The sequence below is a fragment of the Elephas maximus genome, chromosome 10, assembly GCF_024166365.1.
Source record: "Elephas maximus indicus isolate mEleMax1 chromosome 10, mEleMax1 primary haplotype, whole genome shotgun sequence".
NCBI classification, from domain to species: Eukaryota; Metazoa; Chordata; class Mammalia; order Proboscidea; family Elephantidae; genus Elephas; species Elephas maximus.
Window position 1 is genome coordinate 13,542,837 of NC_064828.1, and position 27,317 is coordinate 13,570,153.

The window sequence follows — 27,317 nt, forward strand, 5'->3', positions numbered from 1 at the left end:
GAGGTGTCTGTGGCTATTTCTTAAAATAAGACAACAATGAAGTTGGCTGCATCGATCGACTCTTCCTTCATGAAAGATTTCTCTATGGCATGAGATGCTGTTTGACAGCATTTTACCCACAGAAGAACTCCTTTCAATGCTCTCAGACCCTGCTGCTGCTTTATCAACTAAGTTTGTGTAATAATTCTAAATCCTTTGTTGTCATTTCAACAGTGTTTACATCTTCACCAGGAGTAGATTCCATCTCAAGGAACCACTTTAGTTGCTCATCCATGAGAAGGAACTCCTCATCTGTTAAAGTTTTATCATGAGATTTTAACGATTCAGCCTCATCTTCAGGCTCCACTTCTAATTCTAGTTCTCTTTCAGTTATTTCCTCCACTGAAGTCTTGAACCCCTCAAAGTTATCCATGAGGGTTGGAATCAACTTCTTCCAAACTCCTGTTAATATTGATATTTTGACCTCCTCCCGTGGATCACAGATGTTCTTAATGGCATTTAGAATGTTGAATCCTTTCCAGGTTTTCAGTTTATTTTGCCTGAATTCATCAGAGGAATCACTGTCTATGGCAGCTATCGCCTTATGAAAACTATTTCTTAAATAATGAGACTTGAAAGTCAAAATCACTCCTTGATCCATGGGCTGCAGAATGGGTGTTGTGTTAACAGGCATGGAAACAACATTAATCTCCTTGTACATCTCCATCAGAGTGCTTGGGTGACCTTGTGCATTGTCAACGAGCAGTAATATTTTGAAAGGAATCTTTTTTTCTGAGCAGTCTCAACAGTGGGCTTAAAATATTCAGTAAACCATGTTGCAAACAGACGTGCTGTCATCCAGGCTTTGTTGTTCCATTTACAGAGCACAGGCAGAGTAGGTTTAGCATAATTCTTGAGGACCGTAGGATTTTAGAAACGGTAAAGGGGCACTGGCTTCAGTTTAAAGTTAGCAGCTGCATTAGCTCCTAATAAGAGTCAGCCTCTCCACTGAAGCTTTGAAACCAGGCATTGACTTCTCTCTAGATGGCATCTTCTTCCAATATAAGGTTGTTTCGTCCACACTGAAAATCTGTTGTTGAGCGCAGCCCCTTCATCACTTGTCTCAGCTGGATCTTCTGGACGACTCGCTGCTGCAGCTTCTACGTAGCCCTTGCTGCGTCACCTTGCACTTTTACGTTTCTCAGACAGCTTTTTTACTTAAACCTCATGAACCAACCTCTGCCAGCTTCAGACTTTTCTTCTGCAGCTTCCTCACCTCTCACAGCCTTCAAAGAATTGAAGAGAGTTAGAGCTTTGCTCTGGATTAGATTTTGGCTTAAGGGAATGTTGTGGCTGGTTTGATCTTCTATCCAGACCACAAAAACTCTCTCCATATCGCAGTAAGGCTTTTTTTACTTTCTTATTATTTGTGTGTTCGTTGGAGTGGCACTTTTAATTTCCTTCAGGAATTTTCCTTTACATTCACAACTTGGCTAACTGTTTGGCACAAGAGGCCTAGGTTTCAGCCTATCTTGACTTTCAACATGCCTTCCTCACTAAGCTTAATCACTTCTAGCTTTTGATTTAAAGTGAAAGACATGTGACTCTTCCTTTCACTTGAACACTTAGAAGCTATTGTAGGGTTATTAGCTGGCCTAATTTCAATATTGTTGTGTCTCAGGGAATAGGGAGGCCTGAGGAGAGGGAGAGAGACAGGGGAACGGCTGGTCAGTGGAGCAGCCAGAACACACACATTCATTGATTCAGTTTGCCGACTTATATGGGCGCGGTTCATGGCGTCCCAAAACAATTACAATAGTAACATCCAAAATCACTGATCACAGATCACTGTAACAGATTCAGTAATAATGAAAAAGCTTGAAGTATTGTGAGAATTACCAAAATGTGACACAGAGATGCAAAGTGAGCATATGCCGTTGGGAAAATGGCGCCGATAGACTCGCTCGAAGCAGGGTTGCCACAAAACTTCAATTTGTAAAAAACATAATAAAGTGAAGCACAATAAAATGAGGTGTGCCTATGATGGGGTAGAATTTAACCTACATACTTTATTCTTCCATCTTTTGCTGCCTAAAGACAATATACCTCCTAACCTTTTTGGAAAGCCACTTAAATATGTCTTTCTTAATAATTTCTTTTAGGTAGAATGAAATATGTCAGAAGCAGTTCAAGGACTGTTAATAAGGAACTAATTTGAGTACTGACACGAGGAGCTTGAGCCGCTGACTGCTCACTGAGTAGGAAGGCAGGAACTGCTTCTCAGCGCAATCTCCCTCAGTTTAATCTGCTTTCTTTAATTTTGAAGGAGATGGACGAACACATGCGGAGCATGTTGCATCACAGGGAACTTGAGAACCTGAAGGGCAGGTATGGGAACGGCTATCTTTAAATTTGTGAATGCGGGGGGATCTGAGTGCTGATGGGGCCTGTCAGCTTATTTTATGGTAATGCATCATGAATGAATGTCATGTTACGGCATAGAACTATCTTTTAGGATTAATGACGAGTACAGTAGATTCTTAGCGTTCAAAGGGATAGACCCTAAGGTCTTTGTGCATCTCAAACGTGTAGAATTCACAGCAGCTCTAGCAAGTAGATGATGACACAGGCGGATTGGGATGAACTACCTCTCAAGTACATTTTCATTCCTACACATCAACCATGTAGCTGGGGCTTTTCGTATTTGTACCTCAGCAGTGCTACGGATGACTGCATGCCATAAACCTTTAGCGTTGCTGGGGTTCCCTGAGAAATCCAAAGTCTGCTGAATAGCCTCGAATCTCATTGGTATAAACAAAGTCCAAGTGTGAACTTTAAGTATATTTAAGAATGCTGTGTTGTGCTTTAAAACTTAAGATATTTAAAGAAAGAACCTAAGTTCCTTTTAAAATGAAATGTACTTGAGTATGTATCCTGTGCCCGATTTTCCTTTTCTAGTTCCTTTTTTTGATGTCTTGACTTCTGTGAATTTGAAGTTTAGAGGAAGGATGGGTTAGAGAAACTTTGGGAAACTGAGAAATATGAATTATATCTCGTTCCATGATTAATAGTTGCAAGTTTTCATTAGCTAGCTGTTAGCGATTGAATTGTGTTCCCCCAAAGTATGTATTGTAATTCGTAACTTCTATGCCTGTGGTTATAATCCTGTTTGGGAATGCGTTGTCTTCGTTACATTAATGAGGCGGGATTAGTGTAGGATGTTCTTGAGTCAGTCCTAAGAGATTGAACAAGCAAGTGAGGAAGCAGAGATGGGAGAAGAGAGGTGCCATGCCACATGAAGATTGCCAGGACCTTCTTCTAGAGCCCTGAGAGAAAGCCTTCTCCTAGAGTTGGTGCCCTGAATTTATTTGACTTTTAGCCTCCTAAACTGTGGTATTTCTGTTATAGCAGCATTAGATGACTAAGATACATGCCAATCTAAGTCGTTTGAAATGATTTGTATTTTAGGTCATACTGTTTTAGATTGTGTGGTCAAATTAATGCATATTACTAAACTTCTAGCATCTCTTTATCATTTTAGTGGAATTTTTCCATACTCTCAGTCCCTTATGTGAAGGTAAGGTCTTAGCAGCAGTCTACGTTTTCACGCAGGTTTGTTGTGGAGAGCCCTGATCTTCACACCTTGAATGTACATGATCTCTAACTCATTAGCATGGCAAGCCTGTGAAGTACAATCTGCTCTTGATGACCTGGGTTATCTTCATTATTTAAGAATCCCATTCCCAGTAGACTTCCTTCTGGGTTTACCTTATTCTGCACTGCTTACCTGTATCTGGCCCAGGTAAAATAAAACAAAGGAAGGAGGTCCATAAATGTAGTGATTAGGAGAAAAGCCCTTTGCATTCCAGGACTAAAAGGCCCTTATTTTATTTCATCATGAATCAGCCACTTAAAAACAAATTTTGGTCGCATAAGATAGTTTAGGATAAATTCATGTTCATGGTTGTCATGGGTTGAATTGTGGCCCCCAGAAATATGAGTCAACTTGTTTAGGCCATGATTCCCAGTATTGTGTGGTTGTCCTCCATTTTGTGATTATGATTTTCCTATGTGTTGTAAATCCTAATCTCTGCACCCTGGTGGCTTAGAGGTTAAGTGCTATGGCTGCTAACCAAAAGGTCAGCAGTTTGAATCCACCAGGCACTTCTTGGAAACTCTGTGGGGCAGATCTACTCTGTCTTATAGGGTCTCTATGAGTCCGAATCCACTGGACTAGACGGCAATGGCTTAATGGCCCTGTGGTTAATGAGGCAAGATTAGATTATGTTAAAGAGGATTAGGGTGGGATGTAACACCCTTGCTCAGGTCACATCCCTGATCCAATGTAAAGGGAGTTTCCCTGGGGTGTGGCCCCACCACCTTTTATCTCTCAAGATGAAAGGGAAGGGAGCAGAGAATGGGGGACCACACATCACCAAGAAAGAAGCACTGGGACCATAGCGTGTCCTTTGGACCCAGGGTCCCTGTACTGAGAAGCTCCTGGGTCAGGGGAGGATTAATGACAAGGACCTTCCGCCAGAGCCAACAGAGAGAGAAAGCCTTCCCCTGGAGCTGACGCTCTGAATTTGGACTTCTAGCCCACTAGACTGTGAGAAAATAAATTTCTTTTTGTTAAAGCCATCCACTTGTGGCATCTCTGTTATAGCAGCACTAGATGACTAAGACAACTGCCATAGATATTTCATCTACCGGTTTCAATTATTTGGTGCGTAATCAGATAATCAACTCTATGGGGCAGTTCTGCTCTGTCCTATAGGGTCGCTATGAGTTGGAATCGACTCGACGGCAGTGGGTTTGGTTTTGGTTTTGGAATCAGACAATCAGGAAGAAAGCATTAAAGCCTTTGAGCTGCCAATATGAATGTCAGCTTTAGCGGCCAAGCTCACTTTATTTAGTGGAGAGCACTTCAGTATTTATTATATTTTAAAAACAGTGCTAACAAGTTTTATCTCATTTCCTGGCCTGTAACAAATTATAAGGGAGAAGGCAAGCAGGTAGCAAGAAAAAACAGCTGACAAAACTATAAAATATAAACAGAAAAACTCAAAAATCATTTAATGACTTGAAGTATTTACTGTAGCAGCAGTCATCAGCGGTTGGTACCATAGGGACACACAGTCATCAGTTGCTGTTTTTTCCAGCTGTCCTTATTATGTGATTATTTCCTTGAATTTCATGTTTAATTGCTGGTTTTCTGATGATGGGGCTTTCTGTTCCTCTTTATATTTGTATCTCTGTAATTTTGGTTGTGATCTGGTTAAATTTGTAAAAAAAGTATATTTCTGAGATTTTGAATTTAACCTTGAATGAGAAGTAAGTAACATCCTATTGGGTTCACAGTTGTGGACATCTGGAGCATTTTCCTGTTTTTCCCTAATATACCTCTTCCAATGCGTGGCCTGTAAGTAGATTCCACACATAGATGCCATGAAGAAGGCACAAACCTTTATTTATCAGCTAGCTGTTGTGGTGCAGTTAGAGTAGCTTAATAAAGAAAAGCTGTGGATAAATAATCTTAAGTCTTTGCCTTTCACACATGAGGGGAAGTTGTGTGGTGGTAGGATGAAGCTAATTTGAGCCCTACTTTAAACACACTGGAAACCCTGGTAGTGTAGTGGTTAAGTGCTACAGCTGCTACCCAAAAGGTTGGCAGTTCACATCCACCAGGTGCTCCTTGGAAACTCCATAGGGCAGTTTTACTCTGACCTATAGGGTCTCCATGGGTCAGAATCAACTTGACAGCAATAGATTTGGTTTTTTGGTTTTAAATACCCTGAGGAAAATTACTGCCTTTACTAGCCAAGAGGCAAAGCAGTACTATCAATCCAATTTCCTCTCGGTCATCACAATCAGTCACACCAGCCAATATGGTAACTCCCTTCTTTGCCTGTTGACTCAGAGGCATAAGGAACTCAAAGTGTCCAGGTGACATTCTTAACTTCCAGTTCAGTGGAATCAGTGATGTGTCTCCAGGTGGAAGCATTCCTCCCTGTGGAACTGAGATCTCTAGACCCTGCAGAACATAAGGTTGCAGGGACGGAAGCAAAAGTTTTGTGAGTGGGTCACTAGGGGTAGTAGTGAGTGGTGCTACTCCCATTTTCACCTCTTGATTTCTGAACCCATGAATCCAAGAAATAGCACCATGTATTGCATGCTGGTTTAGCATATACAGCCTCCTGGAGAACATTGCCCCAACCCTGCAAGGTATTGCCACCTAGCTGATGCTGTAATTGTGTCTTTAGAAGGCAATTACATCATTCTATCAAGCCAGCTGCTTCAGGATGATGGGGAACATGGTAAGACCAGTGAATTCCATAGCACGAGCCTATTGGCACATTTCATCTGCTGTGAAGGGAGTTCCTTGATCCGAGGCAATGCTGTGTGGGATACCACAATGGTGGATAAGGCATTCTGTAAATTCACAGGGGGTAGTTTTGGCAGAAACTTTGTGTCCTGGGAAGGCAAATCTGTATCCAGGGTATCTGTTCCAGTAAGAACAAAGCGCTGCCCCTTCCATGATGGAAGCAGCCTAACGTAATCAACCTGTCGCCAGGTTGTTTGGCTGTTCACCTTGAAGAATGGTGCCATATCAGGGACTCTGTGTTGGTCTCTGCTGCAGGCAGATTGGCACTCAGCAGTGGCTGTAGCCAAGTCAGCCTTGGCGGGTGGAAGTCCATGTTGCTGAGCCTATGCATAACGTCTATCCCTGCCACCATGGCCATTTTGTTCTTGAGTCCATAGGGGAATGATGGGAGTGGCTGGGGGAAGAGAATGACTGGTTTCCACAGAAAGTGTCATCCTATCCACTTGATTGTTAAAATCATCCTTTGCTGAGGTCACCCTTTGGTGAGCATTCACATGAGACACAAATACCTTCATTTCTTTGGCCCATTCAGAGAGGTCTTTCCTTCCCCATACCTCCTTGTCTCCAATTTTCCAATCATGTTCTTTCCAAGTCCCTGACTGTCCAGCCAAACGACTGGCCACAGGCCATGAATCAGTATACAGTCACACAACTGGCCATTTCTCCTTCCAAGCAAAGTGAACAATCAGGTGCACCACTCGAAATTCTGACCATTGGGAGGATTTCCTTTCACCACTGCCCTTCAGGGAGGTCCCAGAAAGGGACTGTAGTGCTGCCACTGTCCACTTTGAGTGGTGCCTGCATACCATGCAGAACCATCTGTAAACTAGGTATGAGTTTTCTCTTCCTCAGTCAAATGATCATAAGGAACTCCCCATGAGGCTATAGGCACAGACTGGAAGATGGAAGGTATTGTGACAGGAGTGGAGACCATGGGCATTTGGGCCACTTCCTCATGCAACTTGTTCCTTCAGGTCCAATCTCGTATATGCCACTTTCATGTAATAACGGAGTGCTGCTGTGCACGTCTACCTTTATGACTCTGGGGGTCAGACAACATCCAGTTCGTGATGGGCAGTTCAGGCTGCATGGTTAAGCATTCAGTCTCTACTAAGGCCCAGTAACAAGCCAAAAGTTGTTTCTCAAAAGAAGAGTGGTTATCTGCAAAGGATGGCAGAACTTTGCTCCAAAATCCTAAGGGTCTTTGCTGTGATTCACCAATAGGGGACTGCCGAAGACTCCGAACAGCATCTCTATCTGACACTTCAAGCACAGTTGGATCAACTGGTTCTTATGGCCCAAGGTATACAGCAGCTTGCACAGCCGCCTGAATGTGTTGCAGAGCCTTCTCTTGATCTGGGCCCCACTGAAAACTAGCAGCTTTTCATAGCTCACCCAAATGAGGACTATGTTGCCTCCAAAATCCAGAGAGGCCCATTAGGCATTTTGTCTCATTTTTAGTTGTGCAAGGGGCCAGATGCAATAACTTTAGAAGGAATATCTCAACATGCCTCACACCACTCACTGAATCCCTAGAAATTTCACTGAGGTAGGAGGCACCTGAATTTTTGTCGGATTAATTTCCCACCTTCTTCCACGCAGATGTTTTACCGGTAAGTCCAGAGTCATTGATACTTCTTCCTTACTAGATCCAGTCCACATAATATCATCAATGTAATGGACCAGCGTGACATCTTGTGGAAGGGAAAGACAATCAAGGTCCCTGCAGACTAAATTATGAAATAGGGCTGGAGAGTTGATATAGCCCTGAGATAGGACACTGAATGTATATTGTTGGCCATGCCAGTTGAAGGCAAACTGCTTCTGGTGGTCCTTCGAAACAGGTATGGAGAAAAGGGCATTAGCCAGATCAGCAGCTGCATACCAGACACCAGGAGATGTATTAATTTGCTCAAGCAATGAAACCACACCTGGACCAGCAGCTGCAATTGGAGTTACCACCTGGTTAAATTTACGGTAACCCACTGTCATTCTGCAAGATCTACCTGTTTTTTGCACAGGCCAAATAAGTGAGTTGAACAGGATGTGAGAATCACTGTCTCTGCATCCTTCAAGTCCTTGATGGTGGCGGTAATCTCTGCAATCCCTCCAGGAATGCAGTATTGCTTTTGGTTTACTATTTCCCTAGGTAGGGGCAGTTCTAATGCCTTCCACTTGGCTTTTCCTACCATAATAGGCCATACTCTATTTGTCAGGGATCCAGTGTGGGGGTTCTGCCAGTTGTTGAATATATCTATTCCAATTATGCATTCTGGAACTGGAGAAATCACTACAGGATGGGTTCGGGGATCCATTGGACCTAATGTGAGATGAACATGAACTAAGACTCCACTGATAACCTGACCCTCATATGCCCCCACTCTGACTGGTGGGCCACAGTGACATTTTGACTCTCCTGAAATTAGCGTCAGTTCAGAGCCAGTATCCAGTAATCCCTGGAAAGTGTGATTATTTCCTTTTCCCCAGGGAACAGTCACTAAAGTAAAACACCACAGATCCCTTTGGGGAAGGCTGGGAGGAAGATTAACAGTGTAAATTTTTGGTAGCATAATGGGGTCTTTTCTCAAGGAGACTGTCCTGGTCATCTAGTGCTGCTGTCACAGAAATACCACAAGTGGATGGATGGCTTTAACAAACAAATTTATTCTCTCATAGTCTAGTAGGCTACAAGTCCAAATTCAGAGTGTCAGCTCCAGGGGAAGGCTTTCTTTCTCTGTCGACTCTGGAGGAAGGTCCTTGTGATGCATCAATCTTCCCTTGGTCTGGGAGCATCTCAGGGTGGGAACCTCAGGTCCAAAGGATGTGCCCTGCTCCTGGCACTGCTTTACGGGAGGAATGAGGTCCCAGTGTCTCTCTGCTTGCATCTCTCTTTTATATCTCAAAAGAGATTGGCTTAAGACAATATCTAGTCTTGTAGACCTCATCAATATAACTGCCACTAATCCATCTTATTACATGATAAGTGATAGGATTTACAACACATACAGAAATCACATCAGAAGATAAAATGGTAGACAATCATACAATCATACAAGGGAATCATGACATAGCCAGGGGGACAGATATTTTGGGGGGGCACAATTCAATCCATGAGAGGGACCCAGTCTCCCCTTCATTCAAGGGATTGAGGGTCTTTAAACTGGCTCAAGTCTGGAGACCATGACTCTATTCTGGCAATTCAAGTTAGAGTGCTGTTCACATGACCTAGAATTCTTCTACTTGTACAGATCAAGTAAATATTTAGTAGATTTCTCATGTTTCACTCCTAGGGACACCATGACTAAATAGTCAATGCCATAAGTCCATATGAGTCAGATTATTCTGATTACTGCCTTGACTCCTCTGTCCATTACGGTAACCACGCTTTCCTTGTTTTGGGGATTGAATACAGCCACTTGGCCTCTGCCACCAGAGGGTCCAGTCAGCCCCGTTGTAGTTAGATGTCTTAATTCAGTTAGGGCAGTTCCCACTGTCAAATCTGACTTATATAAAATACCAATGACAGCAGTCTTTAAGGGTGCTGGGACCTCCCTTCACAAATTTGTTCCTCACAGTTGTGGTAAAAGGTGTGTCCTCTGGGCACTCCATGTGTGAGTCTGTGGGTTTAACTTGATAAATCCACTCTAGCATGCTGGTTTCCTTCAGCCTTTGGATACCTGCTTCTACAGTATACTAAGGCAGGTCTGGTATTTCAACTTGATTTAGTGTAGGCCACTGTATAATCCATGCTTCAGCAACCCAACCAAATAAACTATTAGATTCTTTCCTAACTTTTCAAGCTGAAACATTGAGTGAAGAATCTGTGCTTGGTGGCCCTCATCAGTAAACTCAGACTGATCCATCTTTTTGTTCCTTGCACCATTATCCCACACCTTCAGTGGCCATTCCCACACATACTCCCCAGGGTTTTGTTTGTTCATATTAGAAAAGTCAAGCAGTTCTTTTGAAGTGTAGCATACCTCTTCCTGGGCCACACTTTGCACTTTACCTTTTGGGGCTCACTGGGACTTAAGTCTAGTTATAGGTCTAGAAGCCAAAATGGGGGGGGGGGTGTTTTGAGAACTTTCAGCATTGTCTTGTAAAGCATCTGCCTCAGGCAATGCCCCAGGCAATGACTCAGACAAAGGTTCTTTAGACACAGCTGGGTTAATCTCATTAGATGGGGGTGGAGGGGCTAATGATTTTACTGGGGAGGGTAGTTTATCAGACAAACATGGAGTAATCTCTTCAAATGGGAGTGAGAGGGCTGCTTCCCTTGGCAGGAGTGAGTCAACGGAATTAAGGGGCTCAGTGTCTCCAGCTTCCTGATTATCTGTTTACATGTCCCCATCCCAAGTTTCAGGATCCCTCACTTTAACTTCAGACAACTCTCAGGTTTGGCGATTGAGTTGGCATTGTAATTCAGCCATTCTTATAAGACTCTGGGTTTGGTTTTCAGCAATATCAGCTCTGTTACTACAAGAAATAAGGCTTGCTTTTAAGGCACAAGTGGAAACTTTGAGGCCGTTTATGTGGTGCTTGAGCTTTGCCGCTGAAGCCCTGAGCTCATCTCTATCTAGTGAAAGTAGGACCAACCAGCTAACTCCCTTATACTTCTCATTCTGACAAAACTATAGAAAGGTATCATGCATGTGTTCACCCAGAACCTTGCCTTTCACTAATACCTGATCTGTTAGTGGTGATATTTTGCCTGTTTCTATTGCTACCTCACACCATGGATTAGCGGTGCCCTCTTTACTGCTGGAAGCAGAGTCATCAACATCTTTAAGACTAACCAGACTTGGGAACCAATTTAGAAAACTCATCCTTAAAATTTTATTTCTCTAGACCCCACTCTCGGTACCAAATGTCTTAGGCTAGATCCTCTAGAGAAGCAGAACCAATAAAGCATATGAATATAGAGAGAGATTTATATAAGGGAAATGGCTCACACAGTTAGAGAGGCTGGAGTGTCACAAATCTGTGGGTCAGGCTGGAGACCTCTCCTGATGCACATAGCCTTGGGGGCTGGTGGACCCAAGATCAGCAGGTCAGACAGCAGAGCTCTTGCTCACAGACAGCAAAGACTGACAGATCCCAAGATCTGCAGGCAAGACGGCAGGTAAGCTGCCAGCTCAAGTCCCAGGAAGCAGAGGTCAGATGAACAGGAGCCAGCTGCAGGATCCAGAGCGAACAAAAGCTCATGAGCCTTGCCAGAAAGTCCATTTATATTCAGTGCAGGCCACACCCCCAAGGAAACTCCCTTTCAACTGATTGGTTACTCACAGCAGATCCCATCATGGAGGTGATCACATTATATCATATGTCATCATGGAAGTGATCATATCATATGACTGCCAAACTACATCATAACTGCCAAACCACTGAGAATCTTGGCCCAGCCAAGTTGACATACAGCCTTAATGATCACTCCACCCCACGATAAATTTGAGCTGCAGGGCCTCAGGCCGCATAGGAGCTGGGAACCCAGAATAGGCATGTGTCCCACACCCATGGCCATAGTCAGCCCGCATGGCTGCTGGACTCAGCATCCACAATGGCAGGAGGGAGCAAAGGACGTGGGCCAGCGTGGCTCGGCTTCCCATAGTCTGTCCGAAAACCCTCTTCGAGGGAGAGGATGCTCTGTAGTCATTGCCTCCATGCCTACCACCTCATTTATGTGCAAAATAGTCGCTAAATGAGGAGTAGGGGCGTGTGCATATGAATTTTTTTTCCCCCTATATTGCTGTGAGAAACAGCTTGTTTTGTGTTACAAGTTAACATTCACTTTGAATGAGCTATCATAAATTAACTTGCTTGAGAAAATAGTATGCTGGTAAATTGGACCAGCATACTATTTTCTCAAGCACTGGGGGTGGGTAAATTGGAGAAAAGATTGAATATTGAGGTTAAGGATTATTCTTTAAATACATAAATGTAGTAAGTACAGTGGCAAACTCTCCATGAAAATAATGTATTTAAGTTTCTGGGGGTATAGAAGATATTGATATTCAGGGTAATGGGATAATGATATTTTCAAGGAACCTAGTTTGAGTTGATTAAAATGTCAAATACCATATTATATCTAGAGCACATGAGGTTACAAAGTCCAAAAAAGGCAAAAACCATTAACCTCCCCATTTCCCTGAAGTGTTCTCCATGACTCTGACAAAATAAGAAAGAGTTTCTTTTAATTTACTGGGCATTGTTTGAGTGTTTGTACTTCTATCACCCTGGACAACAGCAACCTTATATTTAGCATGTTGACTGGAATTTAGTAGTTGCTCCATAAACACTTGTTAAATGAACTCATCTTCTGGTAAATGAAGTGCTTAGTTTTGAGGGTCCCTTCTCGTTAATTGGTATGAGTTCTGTCTGCGTCTGGTTAGGTGTATGTGAAGATGGACTGCAGTCTGGGTTCATTTGTGCTTGTGCACATGTGCACACATGCATGTCTTGCCAAAGACAGCATGTTTTTCTGTGTTGATTTTTTTTTTTTGATAGATTGGCATAGGAAGTGCAAAAATATCTCTAATATAAACTCAAGACACATGATACAGAGTTAAGCCAATTTGGATTATTGAATGGATGTCACTGTCCTGCAGCCATGGTGTTAGATGTTTCTTATAATGACTGCATAGACAGCTGAACCAATCGAGAGATTTCAGGAAGCTAAAAACCAATTAAATTATGGATCTGCTGTAGCCCAGGACATAGATCCAAGACTTTGATTTCTTAAACTGGCCAAGTATGAGGTTTACTATTAAGTGTATAAAGTAAAAGAAAGAAAAAAAAATCTGCCCAGTTTTCTTCCTTAACTTAAAGCCTAGTTTTGCTTCTCTCTAAACTGTGGCATTTTTGAAACTTGAGAAAAACCATTTGCCTAGCACAGCTGTTAACTTCCTACAACTGAAATGCTTTTCATTCCCTTTAAAATAAACCCTTGTGAGAGCAGAATGTAGATCACATGCATCATGCAAACCAAAAAAGTTTGCTGAGACTACTGCTATCATTTGCCCTGGGGTCCGGAATCTTCACATTCCGGGCTGGGCTCCAGCTGCTCCGATGTAGTTACCCTGTCGGGATTGGCTGTACCGCCTACTCTTTTCTCCACCCCTTCGCTGTCACTGGGAGAAAGCTCTTGAGCCAGAGATTAAATGTAAGCGCTGTCACCAGGCTTTCTGAGTGCAGCTGGCACCATGGGTGTGCTCCGGAGCAACTGCTGTTTGCTCTGAGCCCCCAGCCCTGCCTCCCCTTTCACCACGTTTCCTCTGGCAGAATTTGAAGTACAGCAACTCAAGAAGATTTCTCCTCCTGAACGACGTTATCCTGAAGTGTATTGCCTCTTGATTGCTGGAAAAGAATCTTAAGTTTATTTCAAAAGCAACTTATGAGCAAACTTATTAAAAGTGATGAAAGGAGCATTAAAGTTAATTAACACTAATTTTTTACTGTGCCAAAGTGTGCAGTGTCTTTCAGAGGAAACTCGAAGAGATCTGGGGAGTGTGCCATGCCAGTGGGGAGAATTGAATGTCCCTCGTCTCCCTCTCTCCCTAGGGACAGTAGTCATGAGTGCCGAGTGTGCGGGGTCACAGAAGTGGGTCTCTCTGCATATGCAAAGCACATTTCTGGCCAGTTGCACAAAGATAATGTAGATGCCCAGGAAAGAGAAGATGATGGAAAAGGAGAAGAAGAGGAAGAAGATTATTTTGACAAGGAACTCATTCAGTTAATAAAACAAAGGAAAGAACAAAGTCGGTAAGTAATGATTTTGCTTTTAAAGCCTATCTGAAACAGAACCTAGGAGAGAACACATTCTGTGTTTTTCAGCTTATAGCATTTAACCTTAGTTATAAGGTTCAGCTCGAGGTTGCTGTCTCTGGCATAAAAGGGCCACGCAATGCTTTCTTGGGCTACTGTACCATACCTGTTGCCACCGAGTCTGCTCTGACTCATAGCGACCCTACGGGACAGAGTAGAACTGCCCCCAGAAAGAGTTTCCCAAGCAGACTGCCACATCTTTCTCTCGCAGAGTGGCTGGTGAGTTCAAACTGCCAACCTTTCTGGTTAGCAGCTAAGTGCTTAACCACTGTGCCACCAGGGCTCCTTTGAATGACTGTATATCTGCTTTTTAAAAAAAAAAAACCCAAATTCAGTATTATCCCTACGTAAGCTAGCTATACCTACATATCTGAAAATTTTACCATGTTGGTAATTAACTATGTTTAGAACTGCTTTTATTGGCTTATAGCCGTATCCAAATTTTCTACTTAAAAAAAAGAAAGAATAACCAAACCCATTGTAGTCAAGTCCATTCTGACTCCCAGTGACCCCAAAGGACAGAGTAGAACTGCCCGTAGGGCTTCCAAGGAGTGGCTGGTGGATTCGAACTGCTGACTTTTTGGTTAGCAGCTGAGCCTTTAGCCACTCTACCACCAAGGCTCCTAAGTTTTCTAATGGAAAGTATTACTGTGTAAGCTTCATTTGAATAAATGACGTAGCATTTCTTGCCAAAATCACCTCTTATCCCTTAGGAAAAAATGTTTTGCCTGTTGTGAGTTGACATGGTGCTTTTGCCAAATTTGATTTCTCCTTTTATTATTGTCTTTGAATGCTCAGTGACTGCCACAGTGCTTGGTTCACTGTAAGTGCCTCCATAAATATTTATTGAATAAATTTATATTCTGAGTTTGACAATGTCAAGGTCATGTGAGTGTTATAGCTTTCCAGCTTGTAATACATAATTTTGCTTCTACATCTGTATATTGAAGTTTTAGGCTTTTGTGTTTTTACCTTACTGATTTGTGGACTAAAGAGTTTAAATAATTAGCTCAGTTAATGAGATAGAACCAGTTATTAGATGGGGGTAGTTTTTTAAGTTCAAGGACATGGTGAGAAAAAAAGAGAAAAATTTTCAAATTCTAAAATAAAATTATAAAGATACTTCTTGAATAGTAGTTATACCTGGCCTGCAGTTCGTTTTTGATTAGAGGTTTGAATGTAAGAAAGAAGTATTTTTTACTCTATGTATTAAAAGTTTTTTGAGCAAGTTTCTGAAGCAGACTTTTAAATCAGGAGCGTAGTTCTTGTATCATTCAGTCCTTCAGATGACATTCTCACTACTTTCAGTATAGCTGTAGTGTGCCCTTCCTCCTGTTTTAGGGAATTGGAGCCTCTGGGAGACTAGCTTCTATTTTTGTTCTTATAACTAGTGTCATTATTAGCTTATCTGTGTAAACGGTTAAACATGAAGTCAGATGGTAAAAGAGCTTCTCAGTAAAGAAGACATGTATATCATAGTTACTGTTCCTTTGCTGAGCTCCTGATAGGCCTCCTTGGTGGCCTATTTATAAAAACCATCTACTTATTCCTTTGCAAGATTTTTAACTTAGATTATTCTTTCTGGGCTGTGAGTTGAGCTGAATGCTCTTGTTTCTTGATCTAGCCAATTCACAATGATCTAGGAATTCTACTTTGACTGACTTACTGCCTAATCCTCCTGACATTTCTGGGTCATATTAGTATAGATGAGACAGTGGCCCTCTTGGATGCCAAAAGTTACATGTTCCTTAGAAGCAAAAGTTCAAAGCAATATTTTTTGTTGTTTATTGTTAGTTTCTGTCAAGTCAATTCTAAGTCACGGTGACCCCATGTGTGCAGAGTAGAAGTGCTGCATAGGTTTTTTAAGGCTGTGACCTTTTGGAAGCCGATCACTGAGCCTGTCTTCTGAGGCTTCTCTGGGTGGGTTCGAACTGCCGACCTTTCGGCTGGTAGTCAAGCACTTTCCATTTGGACCACCAGGGGCTCTTAACAGCAGTAATACAAAAAAAAAAAAAAATGAACCCAAACCCACTGCCATCAAGTCAATTTCAACTCATAAGGACCCAAAGGACAGAGTAGAACTGCCCCATAGAGTTTCCAAGTCTGTAAATCTTTATGGAAGCAGACTGCCACATCTTTCTCCCATGGAGCAGTTCATGGGTTCAAGCCACCGGCCTTTTGGTTGGAAGCTAAGCACTTTAACCACTGTGCCACCAAAGCAATAATAATTTTTAGAAAACCAAACCCATTGCCATTGAGTTGATTCTGACTCATAGGGACTGTATAGGACAGGGCAGAACTGCCCCATAGGGTTTCCAGAGAGCGACTGGTGGATTCAAACTGTCAACCTTTTGGTTAGCAGCCGTAGCTCTTACCTACTGTGATACCAGGAATATAAAAATCCTGCTAGTGTATGTGTTAGTACTTGTCACTTAAGAACTTAGAAATGGTTGTAATTCATAATGTAAATGGGCATTTGAACTTTTAGGTAAATTAATTTTTAATTCCATCTTCAGAAAAAGGAAGAGATTCTAATTTGTATCCACAATCTTACAGACATTAGCTTTTAAAAGCTAATTAAAGTCAGTACTGAGTTTAAGATGGAAGTCAAGTTCAGAGGAAGGAACTAAATCACAGACACTTTGCCATTTTCATTCTGTCAAGGCCTAATGGTTAAGAATATAAATTCTAGAGTCAAATGCCAAGATTCATATCTCTGCTCTGCCACTGACTGCCTGTTTTATTCTGGGCAGGTTACTTCACATCAGTTTCCTTATCCAAAAAGTAGGAATAATAAGAGTACATGCTTCAGGGTGGTGAAAGTTAAGTGAAATTATCTACATAAAAGTGCTTAGTTTAAATGTCTGACACTTAGTAGGTACTCAATACATTTTAGCTAGTAGTATTCAATTTTTTTGATCTGTGCTAGAGCCCTGATGGCAAAGTGTGAAGAGCTTGGCTGCTAACCAAAAAAAGGTCAGCAGTTCGAATCCACCAACTGCTCCTTGGAAACTCTATGGGGCAGTTCTACTCTGTCCTATAGGATCACTATGAATTGACTCAACAGTAACGGAGTTTTTTTAGGCGCACCATAGGCAGTTCATAGAGAAAAATGACTTTATACCTGTGCCTGTGATGTTTAAATTCATTTGTGTTTCTTTGGGCTCCTTGTCTAACATGAATAGTGCAAACAGCTGTAGCTTCTTTATAAAATCCTCTAGCTCATGGAGCTCCTTATAGCACTTACTGTGGTAGTACTTACTTGGTATGTGGTATTTTACTCCTGTTTGTGACCATATTAATTTGCTCGGCTAGTCTCTAAGCCCTTCAGGAACAGGAACTATACACGAAAGTTTTTCCTTCACCAGTAACGCTCACTGATTTGAATATAATGGGTGCTTAATAAAGTGTTTATTATGAAAGTGATTATGCAAAGTAAAATCTTACCATTTAAAATAGGTTAAGGAGTTAAGTTTTTCAGAAAGAACTCAACAACTAGAGAAATCATAGTATTAAGGGCAGCTGAACATAAAATTGTATTAATTACAATAGCTAACCGTAGCCTATAAAATATAATTGAAAAAGCTATATAACGTAAAAGTAATAATTGGATGATAGGAACAAAATCCCAGAGCATTTCCAAAAAACAGAAGTGAGAGGGAGGATATACCAAATGTGTTAATTTTTTAATATTTTTGGGAGCAATAGGGGAAACGAGTACTGTTTAATTTCTAAGTTAAATGGAGAAGTATAGCTTTAAGTATACAATTTAAAGCTATGAAAGCAACCACATGAGAAATAAAATAGCCTCTATTATGTATTCTGGAGACCCTGGTGGCATAGTGGTTAAGTGCTACAGCTGCTAACCAAAGGGTCCGCAGTTCAAATCCGCCAGGCACTCCTTGGAAACTCTATGGGGCAGTTCTACTCTGTCCTGTAGGGTTGCTATGAGTCGGAATCAACTCGACGGCACTGGGTTTGGTTTTTTGGTATTATTATTTTATTCTAAGTAATAAGGAAGAAGAGTAGGGGAGAAGCTTGGTGGGTTATGCTTTAAAGGAAGCATAAGAAATCCTTTCAGTCATTTAAGAAAAACTCTTTTTCTTCCAGACAAGATGAAGCTTCCAGCAGCAGCCAAGAAATAAACCCTGATGACAGGCGACCCCAGTGGAGACGAGAAGACCGGTTTCCTTACCAAGACAGAGAGAGCTACAGTCAGCCGCCGTGGCACCATCGCACACCTTCTCAGCGGGATTGGAAATGGGAGAAAGATGGCTTTAGTAATACTAGAAAAAACAGCTTTCCACATTCTTCCAGGAACAGCGGTGGACAGAGAGGATGTTCCGGGTGGCATAAGGGTGTCGGAGGAGGCTCCTCAGCTTGGTTTCACAACCACAGTAATCCTGGAGGCGGTTGGCATTCAAATAGTGGTGCAGTGGATTGGAATCACAATGGTACAGGAAGGAATTCCAGCTGGCATTCTGAAGGAACAGGTGGCTTTTCCAGTTGGCATATGAATAGCAGTAACGGAAACTGGAAATCCAGTGTACGTGGTACAAATAGTTGGAATTACAATGGCCCCGGAGACAAATTTCAACCAGGCAGAAACAGAAATTCTAACTGTCAAATGGAAGACATGACTTTAGTATGGAGCAAGAAATCTAATAAGTCAAACAAATACAACCAAGAGAGATACAATTGTCAACGGCAAGAAAATGACAACGTTGGTACAGTTGCCACATACCCTTCTCCTGAAGGATTTGCAAATGATAATTTTTCTTCAGAAGGCTTATTTGACTTTAATTTTGAGCAGCTAGAGAGCCTACCTACTAAACAAACAGATACCATAACCCCCAAAATTGGTGGGAAGAATGGCAGCGTAGCAAAGGAAAAGCTCCGTCGCTGGACTCCCTACCCTTCCCAGAAGACTCTGGATTCACAGTCTGGGTTGAAAGACATCACTGGTAACAAGTCAGAGAAGACAGATAAGCCTTTCTTTGATTTTAACTTGATAACTACAGGAACACAAGAGGCCCAAACTGATGAAACAAGGAATTCCCCAATGCCAAAAACACAAAAGGAAACACATACAGAATCTTTTCATCACAAAGCCACCTCTGACTGCATGGCTTCCTATGAGGTGGCAAGAGATTGTCCCGTTACGGAAAAACTGGAACAAGAGCAAATCTCAAGTAAGATGCTGTCGCTGAAATCTGTACGCCTTCTAATTCCAGGCACTAAATCAGTTCCTCAAAAACAAGATTCAAAGAATCCCTCAAAAAACATCAAATCTAATTCTTTTTTTCCTGGAGAACATTCAAGTCCCTTGAACAAACCCATTTTAGAAGACAATCATAGTTCTCCTTACATACCCAAATTACGTAGTGTTTTAAAAGGGAATAATAAAAGTACATTTGGCACCCAAAGGGAGCCCAGTGAAAATGTAAGTGATACATTACAGAAAGCCCAAGAGGTGCTACAGTGTCATGAGTCAGTGCAGAAGACCTCACTTACCACTTCTAAAAAGACCAGAAGCTATGCAAAAGCAAGTAGAAATGTCGAAGAGTCTGAGAAAGGATCGTTGAAGATTGAGTTTCAAGTACACGCGTTGGAAGATGAAAGTGATGGGGAGATCTCTGACGCTGAAAAGCATGGAACAAAAACTAGAACCCTGGGTTCTGCAACTACAGAAGTTTTATCCTGCAGCACTCTTCCTGCTGATCAGAAGGAGGGGGATGACCAAATCCTGAAAACATCTAGAAAATTATCCACTTCTCCATGTAATTCCACAGTTCACAAGAAAGAATCTGAGTTACAAGTGACATCTGCAGGCAGTCCACACCCTGGCTTGTTGCTGGACCTGAAAACCTCTCTAGAAGATGCACAGGTGGACGACCCTGTTAAATCTCACGTGTCTTATGAAGCAGAAGGCTTCGAGAGTACCAGCTTGGATGCAGAGCTTCAAAAAAGTGATGTAGGTCAGCCCTCGGGCCCTCTCTTGCCTGAACTAAGTAAGCTTGGCTTTCCCGCCTCTCTCCAGAGAGATCTAACCCGGCACATTAGTTTGAAGAGCAAAATTGGAGCACACCTTCCTGAGCCAAACCTCAATAGTGCTCGCCGCATTCGCAACATTAGTGGTCACCGAAAGGGTGACACAGAGAAGGAGTCTGGGCTCAAGCCAACGCTTAGGCAGATTCTCAATGCATCTCGGAGAAATGTCAACTGGGAACAGGTTATTCAGCAAGTAACCAAGAAAAAGCAAGAACTGGGCAAAGGCTTACCCAGGTGTGTGTTTCTTTGTTCGTTATTCCCTTTTTTTTTTTTCCCTTTCTTTTAAAGCTACCCTTTGACCCTGGTCAAGAGAATTCTACATTACATTTAATTAAATACTTATAAAATATATACATTGTGGAAGTCTGGTGTAAATATGTTAAATATAAAGAATGACTCCTAATCTATGACAAATGTAATAAAGTGTTTCTTAGAAGGAAGTATAGCTATTTCTGAGAAATAAGATGGAAGTACGCAGAAAGAAATGACCTAAGGCCCATCACTTGGGTTATAGGAACTAGAAATTGACAGCATGAAAGTGTATATCAATCTGTATCTGTTTCTAGATTGCAATTTTGGAATGAGTGGTAGAACTTCTCAGTATAACTGTTCTCATTACCTTTTACTTAGGATAATTACCCTTCACTGTACTCTGGGCATCAGATTTATGATCGTAAAATGCCTTCTCTAAAAGCGCTTTTGTGATACCTTTGCTAGTCAGCTCGTATTGAGGTTCTGGGCTTCTCTGAATGATGAAGCGACGCTCAGCATCGGTTTGCTGCTTGAAAATCATAATTCTGCTGCAGTGTAATCATACGGCCCTCCAGGCTTGGGGACGTTTCTGTCCATGCTGAGATAATGGAGTCATTTTGCCCTTTTTTCCTTCCTCGTACTTGGTATTACCTGAGAACTCTTAGCATAGTGCCTGGCACTTTCAAATGCTCGACAGAGGTTTGTTGTTGTTGTTGTTCTGGTTTGTTTGCTGCTTTTAGAATTATGTATTTAGTACTATTGGTTTAGAGCTCCACAGTAAATAAAACTCAAGATTATTTCCTCTCAAAAGTATTCTCCTAGCTGTATACACATCTCTGATTCAGCACTTGTCACATTATAGTATTGATAATATAGTTATTTACTTTACAGCTGGATCTCTTATTAGACTGTGAGCTCCTTAAGGGCAGGAACTGTCTTACTTATTTTTGTAACACTGGTGCTTAGTGCCTGGCCCTTTAAATGCCACCCACCCCAACCAAGCCTGAGTTATAAATGCCCCCCAAACCACATCTGAGTTATGCCTTTTTTTCTCTCTCTCCTTTTTCTTTCTTAAGGTTTGGCATAGAAATGGTGCCCCTGGTTCAAAATGAACAGGAGGTCTTGGATTTGGATGGGGAGCCTGATCTGACCAACCTAGAAGGATTCCAGTGGGAAGGTATTTCCATTTCCTCATCCCCTGGGTTGGCGAGGAAGCGAAGCCTTTCTGAGAGCAGTGTGATCATGGACAGGGCTTCTTCTGTGTATAGCTTCTTCAGTGAGGAAGGCACGGGCAAAGAGAATGAGCCCCAGCAGATTGTTCCACCTGGGAACTCACGGAGGGCTACACAGAGTCAGAAAGCGACCATGGGCTTTAAACAGGAAATGATACCTATGGCTGCGTCTCTGAGAACAGGTGAAATGGCTGAAAATGTGGCTACCCGAAGGCGACATAGTACACAGTTACCCTCTGATGGTACAATACCCTTGATGCATTCGGCAGGAGACCTGAGCAGCCAGGAGAGTTGTGCACCACCTTCAGAGACTCAGAACACCCGGGAGAGTAACGGAGAAGGAAACTCTACGTCATCAAATGTATCTTCAGCCCTTGCAAACTACAGTTTGGTGGATGCGGCCACAGACAGTAGCTGCACCTCTGGTGCCGAACAAAATGAAGGGCAGAGTATTAGAAAGAAACGAAGAGCTACCGGAGTGAGTATGGCTGCCTCGCCTTTTGTAGAACATCTAATGTGGTGATTTGTCTGTCATAAGAAGGGTTTAACTGTTTAGTTTTTCTTGGGTGTCTGGGGCTGTGGCTCTCCCCTCCGTTCATGGCTGGCATGGAAGAATCGTGAGGCCCTCGCTCTTACGTTCGTATTCTGGTCCTGCGGGATTCTGTCGCTGAGTAATTCTTCTAAGTTAGATGTAATCTAATCTGAATGTACTGTACTAGGAAAATATGAAGTCATCTCTAAAACTAGTTTCCAAGCCACCGATTTTTTTGTATCACTTGACCAAAGAGTAGGCCACGTCTTCAGCTGTAACTTTATCTGTTTTCATGATGCATTCTGGACTGCTACCGAGGAAGGGCGTTCTGATGCTGCATTTGTAGGGCATGTATGGCTGTTGGACTCAGGACTGCTAGACTTAACACAGGGTGTGTCAGTGCTATTAGAGTGCATATAAGTGAGCCTCGTCTCTGTTACTCTGTGAGCTTTTGTGCTTCAGTTATCCAGCCTGGCCCTTGAGGAATCTGTTCCTTCCCTGACACCGCTTCTGCTGTTCTGGCTTCTCTGTTGCTATTACTGCTTCACCGTTTCAGGAACACTTTCTGAAAAGACAGAGTTGCTTGTCTGGGGTCTGGCACTGTGAGAAAACGGGCTGTTCCTTTAGTACTGAGGCAACGTGGTAGAGCAGCAAAGGGCAGGAGGTTTCGCCCCCTACATTCCAATTCCACCTCTGCCCCGTGAGCGGGACACTATGCAGTGGGCATCGTTGGATAATTTGAAATACACTTTAGAGATTATCCTGTGACAAAGTTGTATCTTGGGGCTTGTCTCATAGACTATTTAGCTTTTTGTTGTAAAGGTTTTCTTCCTGAAATTTAAAGTAGAAACTATGCCAAGGTGAAATCAGATGTGTGTGTTACTTACTGCTTTGCCCTTACTCCTGTCTGTGCCCTGCTTCACCAAAGTGGAATGGTTTGCTAAATCATTTTAGCATTAACTTTACCACCTCTAGGATGCTAGGAAGGTACTTGGCCTTGGATTCTATTTTTTTATCACATACATTTATTCAACTAATATTTGAGTTTGTACCATGTTCATGAGACTGCCACTATTCTGTTAGAAACAATAGCAGTGATGAAGGCTAATTAGAATTGATTCTTTTTTCCCTCCTGGATAATTAAAAAAGCCCAAACCCATTGCTGTTGAGTCGATTCCAACTTACAGTGGTCATATAGGATAGAGTAAGAACTGCCCCATAAGCTGAAACCTTACAGATGCAGACTGCCACATGCTTCTCCTGCAGAGTGGTTGGTGGGTTCAAACTGCCAACCTTTTGGTTATCAACCGAGCACTTAACCACTTCAGTTTTTTCGTCTCCTCAGGATGGATCTTCTCCTGAACTCCCAAGTCTTGAGAGAAAAAATAAAAGAAGGAAAATTAAAGGAAAAAAAGGTATGGTACAGTATGTTCTGGCAGGGATGGCTCATATAGCAAGTCAGCTTTTTACAACTTGACTCAGAGCATAGATTGTGATTACCAAACACTACTCGTTTATTGTTTTCTTGACATTATTGTTGTTCTGCTTAAGGGCAAATAAAAGTCTGATTTCCTATTACATCCAGCTGTAGCTATAAAAGAACGATATAATGCCTCGTAGGCCTGTAAACTAAAGTTAAATATCTCCCTTGGACAAATTGGGTTCAGCATAAAGCCAGAACATGTAATTGGGCCTTTTCAGTGAGATCAAAGAGGACAGGCTATTTAGTAAAAATTTTGCCCATCTTCTTTCAGTTTGTAGTTTTGAGGCATCTTACTTGCTATTCTAATGTGAGTTAAGGAGAGAAGTCCTCAGAGTGGCTCCTTCACTAATATGCTTCCATGACTGTTGTTTTCCATGGACTCTGACCCAGTTCCAGTATAAGGACTAGCGCAGGAAGTGATCGGTGATTAGGTGTGCTGGGTAAGGCAGGAGTCGAGGATGATGTCCAGGTTTCTGACTGGGGCAGCTGGGTAGATGATGATATCATTTGTAGGGCTAGAAGACTTCATGAAAGGAACAGGCTGAGGGTAGAGGAAGGTGACAAATTCCCTTTTGGATACTTTGAGTTAAAGGACCTTTGAGATGCCTTGGTAAAAATATCAAGTTGGTAATTGAATATGTGGGTCTGAAATTTAGGAGAGCAGTCGTGGCATATTGAATGGGAAAGAGAAAAACAAATACGATAAATGCATACAGTAGAACATTTTATTAAATGTAAGTTAAATGTACTATTTCAAGGCTCCGTTTTCTTCAGGAAGCCTCTAATAAAGAAAACCATTTTAAGTTAACTAACAGACTAAAAATATATGAATCGGGAGGAAAGTACAAGCAGTTCCTGACTGGGGCCCAATCTAAGCAAAAGCCTTCAGTGAAGAGCGTAGTATATAAGGGAAGAATAGGAAATGAAACCTAGAACAATTGATTTGCCTTGGACCGAGCTTTCACCTGGAAGGGTAGTGATGGAAGATGACAGTTATGCAAGCTGGCACTACATGGTGGTACACTTGAACCTATGAGAAACCTCCCTGTTACCAGTTTTGACTCATTTCTAGATCTGATAACATCAGGCTTGGCTATAGATTTGTGAGATTTGATGACTCTCCAGTGACCCACTGGGGAGAAATAATAGCTTATCCTAAGTAATTTGTATAGTTCCATTTTTCTGAGAAGCTGTATTGTTAAAGGGAATTCTCCAGTACTGAACAGAGCTTTATGGTTTCTTTTTGCAGAACGTTCTCAGGTTGACCAGCTGCTGAATATTTCTTTAAGGGAGGAAGAACTAAGCAAATCTTTGCAGTGCATGGATAGCAACCTTTTGCAAGCTCGTGCAGCACTTCAGACAGCTTATGTTGAAGTCCAGCGGCTCCTTATGCTCAAGCAACAGGTAACAGCAGATGGAATGTTTACTGAAAAGGGACCATCTCTGGAGCTGGACTTTAAAATACCTAACAAAATACTTTATTTTTAGATAACTATGGAGATGAGTGCACTGAGGACCCAGAGAATACAGATTCTACAGGGATTGCAAGGTATTCAGAGAGTCTTATGGATTAGGCTCGCCGTAGCTTGTTACTTTTTTATTCTCCGTAGAGGGCGGTGGAAAGTTGTCATGAAGAGGTCAGTATTTCTCCCGTGTTTCCCTGGGTTCATCCCTCTGTAGAAGGGCCACAGTCACAGTCCTGTGAGACTGTACAATCCCAAAAATGCTTACCAATGGGAACAGAATGTTGTTACGGAAAAAGTACATTGGGGTAGGAATCAAAAAACATGGATTCAACTCTTGGCACTCCCATTAAGCACCTGTATGGTTTTGCATAAGTCGCTTAAAATCTGAAAAAAAATGAAATGTTAATGCTTGTTCTGTCTGTAATCTTGGTGGTTGTATAGGTTATATGACATTCTGCTTTGAAGAATTCTGAGGGAGTATACTAATACAGGAAACCCTGGTGGCACAGTGCTTAAGAGCTCTGTCTGCTAACCAAAAGGTCAGTAGTTTGAATTCACCAGGTGCTCCTTGGAAACTCTATGAGGCAGTTCTACTCTGTCCTATAGGGTTGCTATGAGTCGGAATCGACGGCAATGGATTTGGTTTGGTTTTACACTAATACAGGAGCCCTGATGTCCCAGCAGTTAAGGCCTTGGCTGCTAACCGAAAGGTCGGTGTTTGGAACCCACTAGCCACCCCACAGGAGAAAGATGTGGCAGTCTTCTCTTGTAGAGATTACAGAAACCCCATGGGGCAGTTCTGTTCTTGTCTTATAGAGTCCCTATGAGTCGGAATCGACTCGACAGCAACTTTTTGTTGTTGTACTAATTTATTAATTTAAGATTAGCTCCTATTCTTTAAAAATACAAATTGGCTCCGAAATCAGTGAGTTTACAGATAATATTTTTGAATTTGTATGTATGCTTCCCATTCTAGAAACGTACGAGCCTTCTGAGCGCCCAGACCAGGTTCCCTGTAGCCTTGCAGGAGAACAGAGGAACAGCAGAGCTCAGACATCTGCTGATGCCACGCTGCTGCCTGCTCCCTTGTTCCCAGTTTTCCTGGACCCCTCCCATGTGTCTCCATCATCCACGTCTTCCGTTTTCCAAGCCCACGGCATTGTCCCCGCTCCAGACTCATCAGTTCAGATTAAACAAGAGCCCATGTCTCCTGAACGCGACGAGAATGTGAATGTTGTACCACAAGGCCCTGCTGGTAGTGTGTCCAAGGAATTATCTCAGACTACTAGTATGTAAGCTTTTTTCTCCAATAGTGGCACTAGGGCAATTTTGTATCTGTGATGTAAAGTCGTTTCCTGTAAAAATAAATAAATAAAACTAAGTTTATTAAAATTTTTCATTGACATTTTCTTCATACAGACGGATTCTTTAAAAAATGTTTCAGTAATTTTCCCCTAATTTCCTCTGATATGGAGTTACTGAGCTGACTTTCTGTTAGAAGCCAGAAGGTTCTGTTTATTGGGCTTGGTGCATAATTTATTTAGTTTTTGTGAGATGAAGGGGTTGAAGTTGTTCAGTCAGTTTTCTAGATAAAGTATATCCCCTGAATTTCTCAGCGTTTAACTGTCAGATCCAAGCCTGAGAGGCAGGTGACCATGATAGAAGGCAGGGGACTCTGGTTTGGAATAATCTAATAGGAATTTGGGGGTTTTGAGAAATAGCCGGGTTTTTACTCTTTCATAAAATAACATTGGTAAGCTCTTGAGAATAACTCCTAAGCTATTTAAAATCCTGTTGGAAGTTTGCATAACCACAATGGTACTGTATTGGAAAACTAAGTAAAAACCAAGCAGATGAACTGGAATCGTGTGATTTCTTCAGGGAAAACAGAAATTCTGAAGAGGCACACTAGCCTTGCCGGCAGTGCCCTGTTGCAGGGGCAGGGTGGCTCAGTGGTAGTATCTCACCTTCCGTGCGGAGGCCCAGGGTTGACTCTCGGCCAGGGCGCCTCGTGCGTGGCCACCGCCCCTCTGTAGTGGAGGCGTGTGTGTTGCAGTGATGCTGAACAGGTTTCAGTGGAGCTTCCAGACGAAGGCGGACTAGGAATAAGGCCAGG

At 42.2% G+C, this 27,317-nt stretch overlaps 1 protein-coding gene across 7 annotated transcripts in view; it reads left to right on the top strand.

Annotated features, from left to right (window-relative positions):
- Window positions 1-27,317, top strand: part of ZNF106 (zinc finger protein 106) — a 92,169-nt gene that overhangs the window by 44,629 nt on the left and 20,223 nt on the right. For 3 of the 7 annotated variants that reach the window (XM_049897379.1, XM_049897380.1, XM_049897381.1), the window contains exons 3-10: window positions 2,306-2,367; window positions 13,922-14,122; window positions 18,296-20,470; window positions 21,565-22,198; window positions 23,598-23,667; window positions 24,985-25,139; window positions 25,224-25,284; window positions 26,178-26,489. In XM_049897379.1, coding sequence (XP_049753336.1) covers window positions 2,306-2,367; window positions 13,922-14,122; window positions 18,296-20,470; window positions 21,565-22,198; window positions 23,598-23,667; window positions 24,985-25,139; window positions 25,224-25,284; window positions 26,178-26,489 — 3,670 coding nt within the window. The remainder of the gene's footprint in view (window positions 1-2,305; window positions 2,368-13,921; window positions 14,123-18,295; window positions 20,471-21,564; window positions 22,199-23,597; window positions 23,668-24,984; window positions 25,140-25,223; window positions 25,285-26,177; window positions 26,490-27,317) is intronic. The other 4 variants (XM_049897384.1, XM_049897382.1, XM_049897385.1 and 1 more) reach the window with 4 other exon arrangements.